Below are 22,930 nucleotides of genomic sequence, written 5' to 3' on the forward strand. Positions count from 1 at the left end.
GTAGCGCCTGGCGGGGCCGGCGGCGTGCAGGAGCGGGAGGGCAAGCGGAGCCTCTCCCTGCGATCAGCGCGGCTGCTTCGCACGCGATGTTGTCCCTCCCGCTGCTGCGACGCGCAGGCGGCATCGGAGGGCGCGCAAGAGCCGGACTCCGCCGCCCGAGGCGCTGGGAAGCGCGAGGCGCGCGCAGAGCCGCCGACCCAGGCAGGGCTCGGCCACGGGACTGGTCCGTTTGGCTTGGGATCGGGCCGGCCCGGCCAGGAGGCGGCGAGAGCAAGACCCGCCAGGGCAGCAGCAGCACATCCCGATGGAGAGCTTGGTCTCCTCCGCTCCTCTGACCGCCGGCAGCGGGGAACATTCCCGAGCCCTTTTCCTGGAGATGAAGCGGGGACCTTTCTGCCTGCAAGCGAAACTGCCCGCCCTGCGCCGCCACCCCACCGTGAGCAACGGCCACTCTTTATTCCGCCATACACACAGCCATGGAAAGGACCAGCAATCTTTTTCAGCAGGGGGCCGGTCCACTGTCCCCCAGATCTTGTGGGGGGCCGGACTATATTTTGAAAAAAAATATATGAACGAATTCCTATGCCCCACAAATAACTCAGAGATGCATTTTAAATAAAAGGAGACATTCCACTCATGTAAAAACACCAGGCAGGCCCCACAAATAACCCAGAGATGCATTATAAAAGAACACATTCTACTCATGTAAAAACATGCTGATTCCCGGACCGTCCATGGGCCAGATTTAGAAGGCGATTGGGCCGCATCCGGCCGCCGGGCCTTAGTTTGGGGACCCCTGGAAAGGACTGTAATCATGCAGGCACTTATTTTGGAATCGATTTTATTCATTCAAAATACTCTATCACTATAACATTATTATTCATTAAATTAAGTTGGACAGCGCCTTGTATACAGTGGTACCTCGGTTTATGAACACAATTGGTTCCGGAAGTCTGTTCATAAACTGAAGCATTCATAAACTGAAGCGAACTTTCCCATTGAAAGTAATGGAAAGTGGATTAATCCGTTCCGGATGGGTCTGCGGCGTTCGTAAACCGAAAATTCGTAAACCGAGGTGTTCATAAACTGAGGTTCCACTGTACCTCCTTCTGACAACTCCTGCAGCCAAGCTGGTGCCAAAGTCTGGGGCAGCTCATGACCTCCATACACACTGCCCAGACTTGTGTCCCAAGGAAGTCGCTTCAGTGCTGCTAAGGCAGCAAAAACAATGCAGGAAGTAGCAGTTGCAGGTTACTGGTTTCTGCAGCCACAGCTGGTGCTATGATTCTCCTGCGGTTTGACTTCACCACCAAAGGTGCACTCCATTGTCTCTGTAGACAGATGGATACCAACAACAACCATTATTTTATCTTGCCCAAGGCAACCCAAAGTCATTTACAACTGTCCAACTCCCCCATATAGTAAGTAAGTAAGTAAAACCTTTATTGGCATCAAACAAACACGCAGACAAAATAATAACAGATTAAAACTATCACTGTGGCAAACGCTGTGTTAAGAGAGAGAAGGGAGTATTCCGCTATCCGCTTTCACGACATTGGGGCTTCTAATAATTCAGACGACTGCAGAATATACCGACGAGAAAATAGCAAATGAAGATAATGAGCCACCGTCTTGGTGAGCACCTGGTCCTTCCCCAACAATAGGAATTGTAAGATTTCCCGCTCTGGTCTCCTTCTGGGGATGCAGAGCCGGTCCAGGAATTGTTGACGAAGGTCGTTGTAAAGTTTACAATGAAGAACCATATGTAGAAGGCTTTCCACCTGAGGGTCATGACACGGACAGATCCTCTCACCCTTCGCCCTGCCCGAGAACCTTCCCCACAGGAGGTTCGATGGGTTTGCGTTGAACCTGGCCAATGAAAATGCCCTTCTTTCTTGAGGGTTCAGTAGAAAGTCGAGATAATTAGGTTTTGTTTCATGAGCCCACGGGAGGTGGTAAGAAGGGGGAACATGTTTTGCCTGCTGCCGCTATAAGTTCTTGTGGCTCAATGTCCCACAACCTAGTTATGACTGTGGCTTTGGCAGATTGTAAGGCAACCCAAAGTCATTTACAACTGTCCAACTCCCCCATATAGATACAGTACATTAAAAACAAAGCAGGTGGAAATAATTAACAACATCCTACCCACTTCTAAAAGGTCACAGATAGTTAAAGCACAAATACCTGGTTACAGAGGAGTTTTTGTCAGACCCCAAAAGAAATATGAGGGCAGGCCTCCCTAGGGAGCCACTGCAAAAAAGGCCCTGTTCTCACCTTGCCATCTTCTGGACCTCTCATGGAGGGGGCACACCATTCAGTTAAAGAATGAAAGGTAGTAACTTGGGGCAAAGTTGATTAACAGTTGCAGTGCTCATCAGTGAACTTCCCTGTTCCAAGAGAGCTCCATCAAAGAGAGCTAAACAAGTCTGATAAAGTCCTCTTTCCACTCGCCTTCTTCCGGATGGCAGGGGCACCTGGAGAGGTCAGTTGGGCTGTCCTGAGTAAAGCAAAAGGTGAGAAACCTTAAGTGACAGCAGGAAATGAAGTGGCCCACCATGAGTTTGCACATGCTGAGGGAAGCAAGCTCTGGGGGAAACTGAAACCTCGGTCAGGGAGCCATGTTGAGATCAGTTGCAAGAAGAGTTGCTCAGCATAGAATCATAGAAGTTGGAAGGGACCTCAAGGGTCACCAAGTCCAGCCCCAGAATATGCTGGAATCTCAAACTAAATAATCCATGACAGATGGCCATCCGACTTCTGCTTCAAAACCTTCTTGTATGTTCTCTTCAACCTATGCATGAAACCCCTTGTCTCTCAATTCCATCTCTGCCATCTCCAGTTGCCCCTGGATTTATGTCTGATCATAAATCCATTCATTTCTTCCAGCATCACAGCAGCATCCTTTTTGTAAGGATGTCCACGCCAACTCACCATCCACAGCTGTCCCTTTTGCCTTTACCTTCTCTTGTTCCAGCAGAAGAGGGTCCATATATTTTTTCCACAGGTCCTGTGCGTTTAGTCTGATGATCTCTGATCTAAGCTCTTCTAATACACATCTCATCCTTTAATTCTGTCAGTCATTTGTCCAACAGTCTCCGCATGACCGTGACAACATCGATCAATGAGGAATTCAATTTTGTTTTTGCCATATTGAATTCTATTAATCTGCTTTCAGGAACTTGTGTCTGCTCCTTTACATATGCATTCTTTTGCCACACCGGTAACAGGGCCGTCTTGAGCAGATCACGCGCCCTGGTGCTGAGGGGCGGAGATCGCTCCGCCGCCTGCCCCGCCCTCGCAGGGCGCAATTGGTTTCCCAGGCCGGCGCCCAGCTTACCAGCCCCCCGCCGTGGTGCACTGCGCCACCGGGGGTCTATGTAGAGCCGGCCCTGACCGGTAAGGTTGAGTTTTGTTTTCACCGCTAAAACAGCATGTTCCCAATGGAGATTTATAGGCAATGAAGAGTGGTAAAGGTAAAGGGACCCCTGACCGTTAGGTTGTTGTGATGACTCTGGGGTTGCGGCGCTCATCTTGCTTTACTGGCCGAGGGAGCCAGCATTTGTCTGCAGACAGCTTCTGGGTCATGTGGCCAGCATGACAAAGCCGCTTCTGGCAAACCAGAGCAGCGCATGGAAACGCTGTTTACCTTCCCACTGGAGTGGTACCTATTTATCTACTTGCACTTTGGCGTGCTTTTGAACTGCTAGGTGGGCAGGAGCTGGGACCGAGCAACGGGAGCTCGGCATGTCGCGGGGAATCGAACCTCCCAACCTTCCGATCAGCAAGCCCTAGGCTCAGTGGTTTAGACCACAGCGCCACCCGCGTCCCTTCAAGAGTGGTAGTTTAAAACAAATTAAGAGCTATCAATTGTATTCTTTTGAACTCATTTCTAGAAATCAGAATACTTTAAGAAAAGAAGAGCCTCTAGAAAAACGTATGCCTCTAGTTATGTAACTTTTTAGTCATAAATTATGTGGGTGTATGTGCCATTACCCCAGGGATAGGTTGTGGCTTGGAACTGGGTGTGAGAGATGAATCAGATAAAGACAAGGGTGAAAGCTGGAATTATGAACCCATAGACATAGCAAATTGAAAGGGAAAGATAAGAGTCATCTTCAAAAATAAAGTCGGGTCAGATTATGGCAGGGATGGGAGTCACGCATAGGGCAAGGAGGAAAACAGACAAGTCCATGCACAACACTTGAAATATGCTAGCTGGGCCCAGGTCAGCAACCCAGAGGAAAAAGAAGAAAGCCAATGTCTAAAACCAAGGCTGTAGCTCAGGGGTACAGTCGATGGTTTGCCTTCAGAAGGTTGCAAATGCAATCCTTAGCACCTAGAGCGGGAGTGGGGCCCCAGATGTTGTTGGGACTCCAATTTCTATCATCCTGAGCCAGCAGGGCCAATGTCAAGGATGGGATTTACAGTCCTGGGACATCTGGAGAGCCACTGAGCTCCCACCCTGGGTCAAAATGTACACCTGGAAAGGAGTCCTGTCTGAAACCCTGGAGAGTTATTGCCAGACATTGTAAACAATACCAATCCGACTCAATGTACGGTGCTTTCTGTTGTTTTAATTTTGAATTTTACTGGTGCCATCCCCTTCATAAGATTGCTACCTTGTACTGCTTTTAATGCTGCACAGTATACTTTATGGATTGGTACTTAGGATAAAATAAAAAAGACCACAACACAATAGGATTTTTCAGTGAGGAAACTTTCAAGATTTATTAACAACTCATGATTTATTGGAACCAATTATGTGCATATACAATTTTTCCTACTAGCAATACATTTTTATCAGAAATCCTTCATTTTGATTACACATTATACAATAAACAAGGCACTAAAATGTACACCTAGTAGTCATCTTATTATGAATTCTTTCTTGATGAAAATAAATATTATTAAACAGATCCTGCACCAAAAAATTCCATCATGAAACTAAGTTATATAATAAAGATCTCCTAATTCCTTAAATACATCTATATGAAGTACAAGGTCACAGTTCTGTAAACCAAATGGAGCAAAAATCCATTATTTGGAGGTGGGGGCAGTTTTCAGTATTTCCCACAATGCAGTTCATTAAATTAATCTGCTAGAAGCAGAAACGGCTTTGGTACTGAATTAGAAGAGCTCATAGATTTCTGCACATAGAGATGTGTGGGGGAGACTTTGAAGTAGTAAGCTCCCCACTGAAGTGGCTGATCCCCAGAAGGACTATGTGAATCTGCAGAACAGATGATCCTATCCAAGTCAGATGAAAATGGAGAAAGAGGGCAGGACTGGCAGGGTTAACTTTGGTCCCCAAGTCTGAAATAGGAAGGTCAAGTTAAGAAGGGCCACTTGTTCCCAAAGTATGCTTTATCTCTCCAAGAAGGAACACGCAGTAAGCAGAGGAGGGGATTGTTCCATTTGCCTAGATAGTGGGCCAACACACGACAAAGTGGCCAACACTACACAAGCCAGTGTGGTGTAGTGGTAGACTCGCAATCTGGGGAACCGGGTTTGCTTCCCCACTCCTCCACATGCAGCTGCTGGGTGACCTTGGGCTAGTCACACTTCTTTCAAGTCTCTCAACCCCACTCACCTCACAGAGTGTTTGTTGTGGGAGAGGAAGGGAAAGGAGAATGTTAGCCGCTTTGAGACTCCTTAGGGTAGTGATAAAGCGGGATATCAAATCCAAATCCAAACCCAAACTATTTGGTCCCCTGTATCAATCTACCCAGTGTTAGTTTTACTACACTTCAGGTACAAATGTATGGCAAAATTCTCATTTGTATCAGCCTGGCCAGAGGTTTACATGGGCAGAGGGGGAAAGGAGCTCAGCTCATGCAGCTAATCACTGTGTCGGTCTTGCTGGGTCAAACTGCATCTCAGCTAGAAAACAACAACCCTGCACCTGCTTAAGGACTCGACTCACCGCTTGAGAAGCAGAGTTCTAAACACATATTTTACAATGGCCAGGAAAGAACTAAAGCTTGGTTGTTTGTGGAAAAAAAAACCTGCACAACAGAACTCTTTCGAGTATAGGAGCCAACAATATTCTATATACTTTAAAAACTAATTATACAGCCAACTTTAAAGCAGTTTTATTTAGGAGTATTCCACCTGATATCAGCAACAATACCCTGAACTATATGTCTCACAGCTGCAGGCTGCATTTCAGAATATGAGCACCAATTGTTACCACGAAGAGTACACGGGAGTGTGTATAAAAGTAAAAACTGGGGCAACAAAATGCTGCGACTCTCTCCCCTACCTGCAGCCTGGAATGTTGTAAGCCTTTAAGGACCCTTACAAGGGTTCTACAGCAGCATTAGAGTACCATAAGCCTCAACCTTCCCTTTCCCCACCTACTTAAAAATAAATTCTGCCTGCTTATCTGTGGATGCCCTGCACTAGAAGTAACTTGCTTTACTTTTAGACAGAATGATACAGTAGATTTTAAAGTACTAAGAAGCACCAATTTACTTATTTAGTTTGCAGATCACATCTAATAGATGCCACAGCACTCCCAGTTGTCATTTCCTTTTACATATTTTCAATACGTACCTTAGATTTGCAGAATTGCTTCCAGAAACACACTGAAGTAGTACAAACCAATAAAAAGTAGGTCCCAGGCATTGGTGGTGGTGATGATAAAGCTGTATAAACTAATCTGGGCTGCGAAAGGACACAACAGTGAAAGTGCACAGAATCCAACGGGCCTGGAGCACCAGAAAAAAAGTTCCCCTCGCATATTTCACCTTGCTTAGGGTACAGGCGTGGCGTTAATGGAGTTCTGGAAATGATGTGATGGATTTAATCACCGAGGACGCCGACAGTTTATGGCGATAGCACCTTTTTAATGAGAACATATTCTGTTTCTACACTTAGGCTTCATTTTCTTGGGCACAAGAAAGGGCATCCATAAGCCCCCCCCCCCCGGAAAAAAAATCTTGGCAAGTGGGGATTCCACATGTTGGCATTGCTACTTGAGAAAAGGTGCAAGTGTGAGCCAACTAGATCAAACAATGTTGAGAACTACTCAGGTAGTAAACTTTAGGACCCTTCCCTGATAGTTCTTCTGTGAACAGACTCCCTGGGCCTAGCATGCTCTCTGCATTCATCCCGTGGGGTTTGCAGACGAGTATGAAAACATGGTAGACTCGGCACCAACCCTGGAAAAGAATTTACCACTTAGACGCTCTTCCGTACACCCTTTCTACCACCCTGTTCTTAAAATGCAGAATTCCACCCTCCTTACCCACAAACTGTTATTTCTGCTCCCCGATCTCTTTAGACTCATATGCCAAATTGCCCTCATTATTGACCCTGACAATCCATCCCTGGGTCGGCAAATACTTGGCCCACCCATAATTAAGAGATGGGGTGGGTGGTAGAGCCTGTCATTTATAGCCAATGCTTAGAGGTTTTGTCTGGCATTACCATTACCGTATATATTTAAAGCAGGCATGTCCTGTATAACTAGGGCACATTGCTCCAACACAGCACATTACAGAAACTCACACAGGCAAGCAGGACGTTGGGGTGGGAGGAGCAATACTCAACAAATAGCTATTTGAAAAATTGACAAGTGCCAAATATTAAGGATCAGTCATGAAAATGGTATATAAGCATTCCAGCAGGCCTAAATAAACCTGTCTCCCATCAAACAAAACACAGCTCACTAATAAGCCTCCTGTTTTTGCTGCTTACATAGAACCACAGAAATGGGGGCCTCTGAAGCACATGGCAAGTCCCAGCCTCTGGCTAATTGCTGCATTCAGCCTGGTGGGTCACGAGTTGCAGAGACCTTCCTTAGCTGAAAGCTGCCATGATGTTAAGAAGCCTGAAACATACATGGACTTAAAGCAAAAAGTTACGAGTTGTGATTCCGAATGGCTAAATAAATTAAAATTCGACGCGCAGAGAAGTTCACAAGAATGCACATTTAACAATGATCTAACTGTAATTTTGTTAGGATATTTAAATGTTTCCACCAAATCACAGAACGGACCAACTCTTAAATTTGTTCCTCCATCAGATTTATCATAGCTCAGAATTAAAAACTGCAAGCTCTTCCATATACAGTATTTAAAGTTGGCTGATTAAATATATGTATGGTACAGCCCGATATTACCCAGGCCTGAGCTCCTTATGATGCAATCCTATACATCTGCTCAGAACAGTCCCATTGCTCCTGCATGCCTGCTCAAATCGTAGTCTTGATACTAAGAACTAAATCTCAAATGAAGGGACACACAGCATTGCACCATCAGAGGGATTTTGTCTTGTGTTTATTGAACAGGCCTTTTTTTGCATCTCATGGCAAACTACTTTTAAAACAGAGGGGAATTTCAGAAGCAGCTTGTGGTTTGAGCACAGGGCCCTGGAACTTTAAAGGAAAAAACCCTAGAAGGCTTGCCCAATCCCTTAGGGGTGATTCAGCAGCTCTCCGATTCTTGGCCTTACTTTATTAGGTCCAGGCATGGTAGATGAGACTTGTGGGTTGCTTGTGGGTTTTTAAGGGATATTTTATGAGGACCTTTAACGGGTTCTGCAGGAGGTACTGGTGGGCATACTGGTCTGTGGGTGACGCATGGGCACCCCTGAGAATGCTACTTGTAAACATTTCTATTTCTCTTCACCGTATTGTTCAGGTCTCTAATGTTTATTTTCAGAACACTTGTCTGAATATTGACGAGGCTTTGGTTATTTCCCCCACCCTTCACCATCTCATTCATATATAGTTGTCCCTCAACATTTCTCAATTCTGTATACTGTATTTAAAGAAACAAATACGAAGATTTTAAAAAATACAATCCAATTAAAACAGTCCTATTAAACAAAAAAACAGATTATGGACCATCATATAGGAAGCTGTTTCACAATAATCAAACATTAAAATGGAATAGAAGCTGAACCCCACATGAAAAAATATCAAAAAACAAAAGTCATTTTCTTACCGGCAAGAATATGTACCCTAAAACTGATAGCAACATCTCATAAAGGGAATATTGAAACTAGGCAATGAGAAGAGGAGATTCTGATTTGTTGAGCAGAAACTGGTCCATTAACTTTTAGATCAGGCTTCCTTGGCCCTCCAGATGTTTTTGGCCTACAACTCCTATGATCCCTAGCTAGCAGGACCAGTGGTCAGGGATGATGGGCATTGTAGTCTCAAAACATCTGGAGGGCCGAGGCTGAGGAAGCCTGTTGTAGATGAACTAGTATTTTAGACAATAGCAAAGACGCTGTTCATAGCAGATCAATTAATTAGGGCTGTTTCTATTTGCAGCTCAGCACATGTGCAGAAAAGTAGCAAAATTTTGTATTGAACACAGAGTTCAAGAATTCTCAGCATGCCTTTAAAAAGGGGTCCTAGCCCTTATCACACAAAAAAATATAACTTTAGTGTGTGTTAAGAATGCATGGTGAAATTTCTGAAGTCGGGGGCAATTTAATAGGAAGCACCAGGAATCAGGTGGCAGAACATTTGTGCTTTGCTGTAGCGCATTCCTTCTACCCCAGATTACAGCCAAAACAAAATGAATTGTACACACTAAAGAAGTACAAGGCATAATTCATACATCTCACAGTATCTAGATTTTGTTCTTGCAGAATTTGAACGTGCTGAGGAATTCATACAGTTCTATATCCAATATACCAGGAACCTACTCTTATTTATAGACAAAAGCAAACAGGATGAAATGTTAAGTTCTATATATTATCTAAATAATAAGAATATAAATGATGGGGGAGGGGAAAATTCATGGTAGTGAGTGTCCAATATAAATCTCTTTAACATGGTAACAATGAACAGAAGACAGAAGAGGAATGAAAAAGAAATGATAAAGTAGTATTTTAAAAGTTCAGAATTTAGAATGTGAAAGAAATGGAAATATCTCAAAACTGGCACCAAAATTGGAGTGCAACTTGTGTCCCTCTCCACCAAAAAATAGACACAGGAGTGGCAATTGAATAAAACTGCTGAGAAACTGAGGCTTATTGAAAAGGGAAATATCAAAGTAGAATGGGGAGCTGGGCAGGGACTAAACCTAAACTACTATTTTCTGTAATAAAATATATGAACACATACTAGTTTTTCTTTACTTCTGGCAGCTAAATTCACTGCTGAGTTTTATGGTCTCTGCACTGCTTCATGTTAGAATTAAACTGCCTGCCACACAAGCTTGTTTTAAGAATGGAGGATGGAGAATGTTATCTGGGTGCTAAGCATAACCTAATGTCTCGTTGTAAATGAGAACCAAGCTGCTCTACCTCAGCTATATAGATGTCCAGGTAGTAAGGTAAAGGTAAAGGGACCCCTGACCATTAGGTCCAGTCGTGACCGACTCTGCGGTTGCGGTGCTCATCTCGCGTTATTGGCCAAGAGAGCCGGCGTATAGCTTCCAGGTCATGTGGCCAGCATGACAAAGCCACTTCTGGCAAACCAGAGCAACACACGGAAATGCAATTTACCTTCCCACTGTAGCGGTCCCTATTTATCTACTTGTACTTTGACGTGCTTTCGAACTGCTAGGTTGGCAGGAGCTGGGACCGAGCAACGGGAGCTCACCCTGTCACAGGGATTCGAACCGCCGACCTTCTGATCAGCAAGCCCTAGGCTCAGTGGTTTAACCCACAGCGCCACCTGCGTCCCAACAACTACAGGTAGTAGTTTCTGATAATTTTGGCAAGGGCAACTTGTCATGCAGAGGTGAGAGCACATGCACCTTCTGAAATTCCCAGTTGCACACAGGAGCAGGAGCCCCATTCAAATTTGGACCAAACAACCCTAATATGTATCAAAGACACTAAAATGAGTAGGCAAATGAGAAGTAGCCTAACACTTCCCCTCAGAATACTTAAAAAAGGGCTTGTGATTTCCTGAGGCTTGGGGCTGCAACTGCTCCCTCATTTTCTATTGGATTATGCTGGAATCTGCACTTATTTTTGCAATTGTTTGAATTCAGTATTTAAGCCCTACACATGCATTAACTAACATAATTTCTTTTCCCTTTGGAAAATTATTTTAAATACTAAGTTATAAACTCATTTTTGTTTAGTCGTTTAGTCGTGTCCGACTCTTCGTGACCCCATGGACCAGAGCACGCCAGGCACTCCTGTCTTGCACTGCCTCCCGCAGTTTGGTCAAACTCATGTTCGTAGCTTCGAGAACACTGTCCAACCATCTCATCCTCTGTCGTCCCCTTCTCCTAGTGCCCTCAATCTTTCCCAACATCAGGGTCTTTTCCAAGGATTCTTCTCTTCTCGTGAGGTGGTCAAACTCATTTAAGAATCACAAAAATATCAATATAAGCACAGCCCTCTTTCCAGTTATCTTCCCATTCCCTTTCCCCTTACTTCTGGTGGTTTCTTGTTTACCTGGGAATCTGCTAACTCTGAACCAGTGTGCACTTTATAAGATGTTTAATAAGATCTGTTGAACAATTAACAAATTTGAACAGAGCTCCTCAATAATAAGTTGCACTAAAAGATACATTACCAAAATACACAAATTTTGTTTTTCCAGAACGAACATATTTGTATCCGGTCTTATAGTCAATGGAACGCACCAGAAAAGACCTGAAGCGACTCAATTTCTTTGAGATAGATACTATTTGAGAGGTGTGAGGTAGAGCAAGGATTTCATGTCAGCATGTAAATGATCTGCACCTCCATCTCATTCCCCAAGTTGGTATTTCAGCACACCACCCTATCAACAGGAAACAGAGGAAGCCTTTATGGCTACGGTAATTCTGTGCATTGTGCATGTAAAGAGGAAAAAGTCTTACCCTTTTCCTTGACATACCAAGATGGGCGTTCTGAAAGCCCTGACAAACGTATGGTGCTTCATCAACATTAAGCAACAAGCTTGTACCCTTAGTGTGGGAACCTTTGGTCCTCCAGTTGCTGCTGAACTACAACTCCCATCAGGCCTAGCAAGCACGGCCAATGACTAGGGATGATGCAAGTTGTAGCTGCAATGTCTGGGGGCCCAAATGTTCCTTATACCTGCCTGAGAAATTGACTATGCCTCCCCCTACTTTATTGGTAACCCTCTGCTACTGTAAATATAAAAGAGAGGCAGCTCTAATCCACTCATGCTAGTTTTGCAACAGATTTGACAGAACTCTTAAGTAGCTCCAGGTCTCTGTCTTAGCAGCAGCACTGGAAAACCACCTGAATCCAATGAACACAGCAAGGGTGCCCCATTTTGAGAAGGAAAAAAAGAAGCCAATATCACCATTTGCACTTATTATAACTGTCAAATCCACATATGAAATTGTGGAAATTCATGGTTGCTGCTTCATTAAAACAAACACGCCTGCTTCTCCTTTGTCACTTAGAGGGTGGTGGGTTCTCTTTCCCTTTCCTCCCATCAAAGATGAAAACTCTTCCAGAGCTCAGTCACACAATGTGTGGTGCTCAATGTGTTTGCCAGTTACCCATTCAAGGAGCCACAGCCACTCCCTGTGTTGTGGCAGATTTGTCTGCATTTGCCATGTGCTCTCATTACATTTTTACAGGGACTTGCATGTAAAAATGCAATGTGTTTAAATAGCCCCGAGTTACACAGCAAATCTGCACTTTTAACCTCCTTCCATTTGGTTGGTGCTCACTTCAGATCCCTGGCTCATAGGGACTGGGACCAAGAGATACGTGCAGTACAGAGAGGGTGACCCAGTCACGCAAACAAACTGGACTGGTGGCTCCTTACTGACATGACGAGAAGCCAAGCAAGCAGAATTGAACCCGTGCCAAGTATCAGTGATGCTGCAGTCCTGTGTACACTTACTCTGGAGTACCACGTGCACAGGATCAAGCTGCAAATTACACACAATGGTAATTTTCTTGAAGCCTTCTTCAACTGCAGAAAAGTGGCCAGGCAGTTGAAATTTTGCCCTAAATTATACAGCTGGCAGGTGAGCCATGCCCTACAGTGCAAACTGAGTGCAGTGTCATTAATGGTTAGGGGCAGGAGAGAAATGTGGTGGCGGTGAACTTCCCTTGTGGCCAGAGAGCCAATCAATTGTTTGAAAGCTTTCCATGCCCTCCTCTGAAGGAGTTGCTGCTATGATGCTGCCCTTTTCCCACATTCTACTAATAAACGGAAAACATATTATGTCCTCTGGCTCAGTGATGCAGCTGAGTTACTGCGCATCTGCTAGTAGCCCCCCACCTCAACAAACAATTATGGAGGATAAGTCAGACTTCTGGCTTCTTGGAAACAAATTTAAATTTGAGACTTGAAATGAAATATTAAAATGCCCAGCTACGTATCTGCTGTTAAGAACTTTCTAGACACAAAGTGTGCACCACAGAATAGGCCTACTGACTTCCTGTGTGTATAAGGGGATGCTCCCAAAAATAATAATAATTGAGTTATTGGGCTTAAAAAACAACAGCCCTAGATACCACATTTTTTCTTAGCTCTTCCTTAATGTTTGTTCACTGCCCAGTTGGGAAGGCATTCTCTCAAACTAAAAATACAAAACTAGCATAACTGAACCCCCCTCCTCATTCTCTTCTAATAAGCCAGTGAGTGACACCAGTCCATTTTATGGCTGGCTGCTGCCTTCTCTAGGGCGAATTAGGGAATGGTCTGTTGAAAGATGAGACGGGCCATTCTTTTGTAACAGTCTGGAGTTTCCGCTCCCAGTACATTTTTTTTTTGTTGAGCACCTCCATCTTGATTCTGTGCTCCTCTTCTGCCAACTCACACTCCCGCTCGATCTGCTGAATCTTTGCCACATGCACCTCGTTCATCTGGATCAGTTGCAGCTGCAAGATAGACATTTGCTGATGGTGCTCCTCCTCGTGCATCTTCTTCAGGTCACTTTCCTGGGCAGCTTTACTCCTGAAATTTTTACTGCCTGTTATTCTGACTGTTGAACAGGAAGGCTCCGACTGTGAGGTTCCCTCGCATACCTGGAAATGTACAAGATCTTTGTCTTCATCGCACAGTTCTCTGTTTATAACGGTGAAAGGTTCTGGGGAAATAAAATAAAAAAATATGACCATTATAATAATTTTCAATTTTTTTTCAACCAAGAGCCAGTTTGGTGTGTTAAAACATACACTGGAAAACTAGAACATACACTGGAAAACTAGAAGCCCAAATTGACTCAGCTATCAATGACTGGGTGGCCGCTGTCTACAGCCTAACCACTTTATAGATCTGTTGCAGTGAGGATAAGCTAGGATAACCCCATGGGCACCATCTTGATAGCCTTGGAGGAAAGATGGCGTATCAATGTGATTTTAAAAACGACAGTAAATTAGCGCACAACCAAGCTTGCGTCATCTTTCCCTGAAGCAGATTCAGGACACTAGACATTGTGACAGCATGAAGCTACAAGCACTACCATTATAGGGTGGAAGAGGATAGGGCTTTCAGAGTTGAAGGCAATCTGAAAGAGGAACTGCTGCCCTGGGTGTGTAGGCATCCCTCACTTCCTCTCTGTTGCACAGGTATGGGTAAAACCTGTTTGGCCAGAGAAAAAGATGAGGAAAAGGAAATTCAGCTCCCTTTAAAGCTATACTTTTTGCCTCCACCGCCAAGGCTTTTCTCTGAGAGTTAACTCTGACAGTTAGTAGGGTTGCCAGACTCAATAGAGGACAGGACTTCTGTGCCTTTAATTGCCCTGCTCTCTTTTGAGTCTGGAAACCTTAAAGAGAAACCAGCAGACCCTTTGCTTGGAAATTAAACAAAGGGTCTGCTGGTTTCTCTTTAAGGTTTCCAGACTCAAAAGAGAGCAGGGCAATTAAAGGCACAGAAGTCCTGTCCTCTATTGCGTCTGGCAACCCTAACAGTTAGGATGACTGACACCATGTTGAACTTTGCAGAATACCTCCAAGACACAGGAGGTTTGATATGATCTTCCACTTTCCTCAGAGGACGGGAGGCTGTCTGGGCCATATGCCCTTTGAAGGCCCTCAAGCACCTCAAAGCACAAGATTATCCTTTGCTCCAAAGTTCAGAGCGGGGGGCTTGAGGAAATAGGGAGGAATGCTCTGAGCAGCCTCTTGGAGTTCACCCGATATGTGCTCTGGCCAATGCTGTCATCTTCCTTTTTTCAAAAAAAAAACCCTACCTGTGCTGTTCCAATCTGTTCCTACGTCCCTGAAGGTTGCACAAAAGGAGGTGAAGAGCCACAGGTTGCCCAGCTGTGGATTATAGCTTCTTGAAATAAATCCTTGAGTTGAAAAGAGTCCTTTTAGCAGGAGGATATAAATTGTAGTTCTGTTGTCCTGCCACTGGTTTGTGGCTTCTGACCACGTTCCTCTGAGGAAATGTGGTTGTCGACCACAAAGGGTCATTCTCTCCTGCTCTAACCTGTGGGCCTCCCACAAATGGATACAAGCATGTTTTTGAGGAGTTAAGATATAAACAGTTTGAATGGTAGGTATGGTTTTCATGGCTGTACTGGAACAAAATGCAGTGGTCTTCAATGTTCTCACACCCAACCTAATTGCAACCTGAGGCTCACGTATAAACTCACATGTGCACATATTTATGAATGTTAATCTGAATTTATAGTCAAACCTCTCAAAATGGCTAAAATATAAAATCATGATAAAGTGAACTTATTAAAACAAATCATCCCAAATAATTAGAAACAAATTTACATGTATACCAGGCATGGGGTCAAATGGTAAGTTATAGGTGTTTTTTTTATAAAAAAAGATTGATGTCTCATTCTCTTATTCCCCCCCTATCATTCACCTTTCTCCACTTAAAGATCCCTTTAGGAGAAAAATGGTGCAGCTATTACACACCTGAGGGACAGGCCATGATCCCATCAAGTGTCATGACTCACCAGTTAAATCAATATAGACTGTGTTCATTTACTTATACTGGAAAAGTAATAGCACCACAAGAGGTATCACCAGATGAACAAACCACACATTTTCTATCTACTTTTGGAATGCTAAGCTACAAAAATAGTTTACTGTAGATCACTAGAAAACAACTGTACCTTGGCTGGAGGCTTCTGGCTGATATTCAGAATCTTCTTCTGGTGGACTCTGTAAAAAGTACACCTGCTCGGGTACCATGCTGGCAATCTTCTCTTTTCCTAGAATGTGATTACTTAGAAGTGGACTAATGCTCCTTTTTACCTTGTCTCGCCTTTCATGTGCCATTATTTTCTTTGTCCGTGCTTTGATGTTCTCCCAGCATTTTTTCAGCTGCTTGAAATCTCGTAGTGATACACTTGGTTGAGAATTGTATTCATGAGCAAGTGCCTGCCAGGTCCGTTGTTTCAGTGCAATAGTCCTTGCATCACTTTTTTTACACTCAAGTACATATTTGTATTTCTCAACTAATGCAAGCAACACACTCTTCTCCACTTCAGAGAAGTATTTGGCAGGTTTTATCACTTCGCTGTTTTGCATTTTCTTTTGATTCTCCAGGGTGCCAAAATAATCTATAAAAAAACAATAGACAGCTTACTTTTGCAAGCGTGATTGATTTCACAGCAAATAACATTCTGCTCAGACAATGTTCCTTTTCATCACAAAAAATAATGTTAGAATATTACACTATCATCAGTCAGTCAGTCAACACAATCACCAAAAACATGAAAGGGGTGGGGGTGGGGAATCATCCTAAATTGCATTATGCTTTTCCCATGTGCAGATTCAGCAAAAGAAGCAATTCCCTGCATTAATAAGGATAATTCACAATACATTTCAGTTTATAGGTTGATCTGCATGCATGTTTACTTCCATATATGTTACCTCAGAGTAAACATGTGTAGATCAGCCTTACTGATGCTAAGCAGGCATGGGTCTGGTCAGTGCCTGGATAGGAACAACGCAAACACTGCTTTGGGTTCTGTGACAGAAGAAAGTCTGGAGGTAAACATAGGAATGTAAACGTATAAATGACATCTTGAAAACGCCATGGAAGGCCACAGAATTTATCGAGCGATAACTGCAAGCTTTTCTTCCACAACAACCCTGAGATGTAAAGAGATGGGAAAACCTATGGTCCTCCAGGTGTTGGTGAACTCCAGCTCCCATCAGCTTCTGCCAGTAAGATCAATGGCAAGGGATTGTGGGAACTGTAGTCCAGCAATATCTGCAGCGCTACAGGTCCCTCATGATCTTCCCCGCACTTGAGGGTTAGCCAGGCTCCAGAGGGTCTGCCTTGGTGTTTTTGAGATCACTTCATTTGAAATGGCAGAAAGCTGGCAGCGGCGAGATGTATATCCCATAAACACTCCTTTGGCAATCCATCAGGATTTTACGCAGGGAAGCAACTGAAACAGCCACAGTGGACTGCAATATTAATTCTCAATCTTAATTCTAAATATTTACAAATGCTGCTACCAATATTAGATGTCAGAATGCCCAATCCAGCCCAACTTCTTATATCAAACATCCTTAAAAAGCGCAATGCTATATCCACGTTTACCCATGACCCGGGGGTTTCGCCCCCAGACTGCAATCCTGCACACACTTGGCGAGAGCAAACTTACTCCTGAGTAGACGCAGGCAGGGCTGCACAAGTTACACACGACGACGTTGCGCCACAAGGACCGGGTGGGGAAACAAAACGACCATCTGTGGCCCAGCGAGCCTTTCCCCTCGGCAGCCAAATGCAAATTTCCTCAACCTGTTACGCATCTGGGAACGCAGGATCCTGGCTGCTTTTCTGGGGCAACACGGTTACAGAGACGGGGTAGCATTTAGAAATAAACACCATTTTATATATGCATTTTAAACTCACGCGCACACACACACAATTACCAGGCTTTGGTGGTGGACCAAGGCCTCCTCAGGCTTCCCCTTCTTGCTTTTTCCTGGATGCTGCCGGGTTTTTCTCTCTATTTTAGATAACAGGAAAGCACAGATCCCAGGCTGACAAAGGACGCCCCGCCACCCACTGAATGCGCATCGGCGGCTGCAGGTTTGCAAATGCAGGCACGCAAGCGGCGGTTCAGACAATAACCAGCAGCGGTCATGTTGCCGTTTGTCGTTGCTCCGGCGGCGGCGGCGGCGGCGCGGGAAGGGAAAGAGATAATCCCCGTAACGTGTGGACAGATACGGGATCGGCCTCACAAGGGCAGCGCAACAGCCCCTGCTCTTAACAAAAGCCCCACCATTAATTGCCAATCGCACTCTCTCTCTCTCCTTCCCACCCCTCCTCTCTCCCTCTCCGCGGCTGGGTCTAGAGAGGGCGGGATCCGTTTCGCTTCCACCTTCCTCCCCTTCTTTCCCGACCACTAAACCACTCCCTCCTGCTCTTCCCAAGTTCCGACGCGGGTCTCAAAGCGCCGGGCACCAAGCGAAGCGAGCGCCCGGGGTGGAAACGTTGCAATCCCATAATTTCGCGCTTGGGACACGAAGCAAAGGCGAGAAGAAATGTATGCATGCGTGTTATGCATGCATGCATGCATGCATGCGAAAACTGACAACAAGCGTTGCTTTCTCTCCCCGCCCTGCTGTACTTAAGACAGAAGGCTTTCTTCTTTTTGCAAGACTCATAGCAGAGTGACCTAATGGCGCCGCTCCCTCTTCTCTCTGGGAATCCAGGCCGGGTTTTCCGACCCGACAGCGCCGCCGCGGCTCCGGCCGGGAAAAGTGGGTGGGGCGCGCACTGCGCGTGCGCACTGTCACTTGCGTGCCGACAGCCCAAGAGGAAGGTGGGCAGCGGCGGCCTCTGAGTAGCTTAAAGGAGGCGAGGCGGGTCGGGGACAGCGGTGGCTCGTCTGTCTTCCGTATAAAGATGTACAAAAATGTGGCTAATAATAATAATAAATAATGCCACTCTGGGCGGCTTCCAAAAGAAAATACAATAATCTATTAAACATTAAAAGCCTCCCTAAACAGGGATGCCTTCAGATATCGTCTAAAAATCTGGTAGCTGTTTTTCTCTGACATCTGCTGGGAGGGCATTCCACAGGGCGGGTGCCACTACTGAGAAGGCCCTCTGCCTGGTTCCCTGTAACTTGGCTTCTCGCAATGAGGGAACCGCCAGATGGCCCTCGGCACTGGACCTCAGTGTCCGGGCAGAACGATGGAAGTGGAGACGCTCCTATTAGTTATAGTGGCAATAATAACAACAACAACAATACAGTGGTACCTCGACTTACGAAGGCGATCCTTTCAGTGGCGCTCTTTGTAAGTTGAAACCTTCGGTTGTTGAAGCGTCCATTTTGCGCATGCGTGAAGCGCGATTTTGCGCTTCTGCGCATGTGCAGACTGCGTGCGCTGCTTCTGCATAGGCGCAGAACATGTGCGCGGCAAAAAGACTTCTGGGTTTGCAGACTTCATAAGTCGAAACCTTCGTAAGTTGAGGCATTCGGATGTGCAAGAATGTTTTTTGTTTCCTCTTTGTCATATTTTATATTTTATGATTTACCTTTCAATCATGTGAGTTCTTTTGTTAAGCCTCCTTTTTCATGACATGAGCTCAATTAAATATCCTATGCTCAGTCAGCACAGCACACAGCAACTCAGCAGCAAAATGAAAAGAACATTAACAGCATTTTCCTATGCATACCTGTCATGGTCCGGTCGGCGGGCGGTTGAAGCCCTGGCTGGGGACATCAGGACCAGAGGCAAGATGGAGGTGTAGAAGCGGGAACAGGTGCAGGGCTGAGGGTCCAGTAGCAGGCAGTCACAGGGTCAAGGAACAAGGCAGAGGCGAAGGTCTGGGAGTCAAGGAGCAAGGTGTCAGCAAGGCAAAGGTCCAAGGATCGAGGATCAAGGCGTCGGCAAGGCAAGGGTCCAAGGAGCGAGAGGCCAGAGGCAACCAGGCAGGGGTAGCGTTGCTGTGGCAAAGAGCTGAAGGGAAATGCTGAGCTTTTATCCCACCCAGGTCCTGCCACCAGGTGCAGTGAGGTATCAAATGGCCTCACCTGAGTGGCCACTCCTTGCCTCTCCAGCACAAGCTGAGGCAGGCCCCAGTCCTGCAAAGCACTACAGGCCCCAGAGCCTGACTCCTGCCCATACTCCTGACAATACCTGTGCGGAAGCATACCCACAGAGTTCAGTTGGACTTAGTCCGATTAATAGCCTACCAAGTGAAATGTTAAGCAGATTATTATTTTATATATTTACATCTTATATTTTATGTGTTACTCATTCTATATGATTTATGTTGTATTTGTGATGTTCTATTGTGTTATTTATTGTTTGTAAGCCACTTTGCATCATATAATTATATTTATATAATTTAATAGATATATAATGAATCAAATCAAATTTGAACCTTATTGAGGCTGCTGAAGACATTTCGGTCAATCTTCCGTTCTCTGACTCTCTTCACCACAAAGCCAATGTCAATCCAAAAATATTCCTATAGCCAGGAAAACCCAGCCATCTGTCTTTAGGGGTCTTCGCCCCGGCTGTGCAGTTTCCTTCTGTGGTTATGATGGCAATCCAGCCACTCAGTTCCATGTTAAGCTGAAAGGCTGCCTGAGATCTGTATAGACCACATAGTCTATGTGGGAAAATAATACTATTTTTATTATTTTCGAAATAACTGCATATATTTTTGAAACAAAAGTAACCCATACCCAATAAATCCAACAGTTTTCCCCAGAGACCGCCAAATGTCCATTATGAAAACGTATATTTCCATGCAATGACCACAACTTATAAGAGTATAAATTTGTAAAACAGGTTTTTATTATGTGATCCACAAGTTCGTATAAACCCTTGGAGCTGGACTTTGGTTTTCCTGTGTATTTGCGAACAAAATAAAACTCCACCAAGGGTGTCTTTCTCCTTTGTTTCTCGTCTCTTAATGTGTGCACCAATTTTTCTGCAAGAGCAATACACCATACTCTCTTGTACCAAGTGTTCAAGTTCACACCTTTTAGGAAATTCTGCTTTTGGAACTTCGACCCCCTTAATATGGAAGCTGTTCAGTCTTAATTTTTGTTTATGAGGAGCCAATTATGGCATTCTGCATATGTGTTGCGGCACGTGTTCTTAAATAAGTGCTGCACAAGCCCCATTTTGAAAGGGAAACAAGGTTATAAATGGCAGCCCCACCAAGTCTAAATGTCATCAGACAACACAGCTGATGTGTAAATGTGCATACAATTGCAGCTGTTATAGGAAAACCCTTGGGCTCACTTGGATTACCAAAGACACCAGCCATGAATAGAGCAAAACAGCAGCCAGTAGGCCTGGTCTTTATTCAAACAACTGTTGCAACAGGGCTTCCACCCAACACATGGGAGAAGCAGGAAGTAGCCCAGAACAAAGGATGGCTCCCACTTTTATCAGTTTTACAAAGATACCCACAACACCCCTAAAATTACATAATGCATACATCACTAATTGAGAGAGTCTGGTGACAGAAACCTGAGCGGCAGGTTTGTCCCCATCCTTCCCTTGACCTCCACCTCACACCCATCAAGCAAGACAAAAGAAATATTTACAAGTCCCTGGTTTCCCAAGCCAAGTTAATCACACCTCTTTGTCCTGACAAAGAACCTAATCCACTCCTGGATGCGGGTAGGTAGCCGTGTTGGTCTGAGTTGAAGCAAAATAAAAAAAATCCTTCAGTAGCACCTTAAAGACCAACTAAGTTTTTATTTTGGTATGAGCTTTCGTGTGCATGCACACTTCTTCAGGTTTGCCATTGTCCATGGGATGACTGCCTGTCTGACAACGTTTGCCAGGATGCCAGTGGTTACCTCTTGCAAGAGGCTGCTGTGTACCTGATCCCAGGTTTCAGGGATTATGGCTGCCCACATCCCAGACTCCCCCCTTCGTAAGCCATTCCTTTCCTGAACAGGACAAAGTTGGAATGGTGCAAATCCATACTGGAGCGATTTTATATGACTTTCTAAAGTTTTCCCAGTGAGCCAGTACGTAGATACTGTACATTTATTAGTGAATTGTTACATTTTGGTAATGTGCAGCAGAAGCCCTTTGAATAGAGGAAAAACTGTGATGAAGTGTTTTGCGGGGACATTTGCTGAAGTGATTGTGTTGATTTTGGTAGTCAGTGTGTGTGTGTATGATATCTGCTGGAGGGGCAACCCCCCCTTTACATAAATTCCCACAGCACAGATTAAGAGTAAACGGATTTAGGTCCAAGCTATTCCCTCATACCTACCTACCCGGGTACAGAGATATTGGCGGAGGCCCTCTTCTCCATCCCTCCACCCTCACAGGCACCCTTGGTGTGGTTGTGGGAAAGGGCCATTTTCGTGGCTGCTTCCAGACAACTTCGAAACTCCCTGGAGAAGCTAAGCTGGCTGCCTCCTTGTCCTTCCGCCAGCAGCCGAAGCCTCTCTTGTTCCAACAGACTTTGGGGAACTGGCTGCTTTTAAGGAAAGGGCTGGGGTGATGTTGTTTCATTGCAATTGTGTGGTTTTAATCGAGGGTAGGCAACCTAAAGCCCATGGGCCAGAAGCAGCCTGCGGAGGTTGTTGCCCGCTCTTGCTAAACCATTACAGCGTGGCACAGGGACTCACTTCCGTGGCGCCAGAAATTGTGTCTGTGCATGTGCGCTCATGTGCGTGTGTGCTCACGTGCGTGCGCAATCCAGCCCACAGAGGGATCTCCGCAGGACCGATCCGGCCCAGGCAAGATAAACCTTGCTGACCCCTGGTTTTAATGATACTCTGTGTGTGTGCATAATGTTTTAATTCTATCTATGTTTTATTTTTTCTTAAAATACATACCGGTATGTACAGTGCAGGTATATGTATTTGCTTTTAGCTGCTCTCATTTTTATCTGCAAGATGCCTCGAGTCCCTGTCAGTCTGCTGTTCCACCTCCGCTCCTGAAGGCGGCGCCAGGCGCGATGCCTCCCTTCCCCTCACGCGCTCTCTCCAGTCAGCCCTCCCTCTCCCTCTCTGGAGGAGGGTTCCCGGTGGAGTTCGCAACAGGTGGGATCACGTGTTCCCCTCAGCCGCCCTGCTGATTGGGCGGGCGGGCGGCTTCTGGAAACCTTGTGACCCGG

The 22,930-nt window shown here is 45.2% G+C and overlaps 1 protein-coding gene across 3 annotated transcripts; it reads right to left on the minus strand.

Annotated features, from left to right (window-relative positions):
• Positions 1-6,780: 6,780 nt before the first annotated feature.
• Positions 6,781-18,440, minus strand: MSANTD3 (Myb/SANT DNA binding domain containing 3). Of its 3 annotated transcripts, XM_060282146.1 has the most exons (5): positions 17,749-18,440; positions 17,478-17,653; positions 16,735-16,848; positions 15,972-16,421; positions 6,781-13,982 (listed from the first exon to the last, which is right to left on the minus strand). In XM_060282146.1, the coding sequence occupies exons 4-5, from the start codon at positions 16,387-16,389 to the stop codon at positions 13,573-13,575; spliced, it is 828 nt and encodes a 275-aa protein (XP_060138129.1). In that variant the 5' UTR covers positions 16,390-16,421; positions 16,735-16,848; positions 17,478-17,653; positions 17,749-18,440; the 3' UTR covers positions 6,781-13,572. The 3 variants fall into 3 exon arrangements, with proteins under 3 accessions (XP_060138129.1, XP_060138128.1, XP_034992509.1); XM_060282145.1 differs by lacking the exon at positions 16,735-16,848 and having other exon boundaries at positions 17,749-18,439; XM_035136618.2 differs by lacking the exons at positions 16,735-16,848; positions 17,478-17,653 and having other exon boundaries at positions 17,749-18,438.
• Between the last annotated feature and the right edge of the window lie 4,490 nt (positions 18,441-22,930).

Source organism: Zootoca vivipara, chromosome 13, assembly GCF_963506605.1.
Source record: "Zootoca vivipara chromosome 13, rZooViv1.1, whole genome shotgun sequence".
NCBI classification, from domain to species: domain Eukaryota; kingdom Metazoa; phylum Chordata; class Lepidosauria; order Squamata; family Lacertidae; genus Zootoca; species Zootoca vivipara.

Bases quoted from the DNA above. Each gene is read 5' to 3' on its own strand.
- MSANTD3 (XM_060282146.1), bottom strand. From the start codon at position 16,389: ATGCAAAACAGCGAAGTGATAAAACCTGCCAAATACTTCTCTGAAGTG. The intron at 13,983-15,971 runs GTACAGTTGTTT...TTATTTCCCCAG, and splicing joins GCCAGAAGCCTCCAGCCAAG to AACCTTTCACCGTTATAAAC.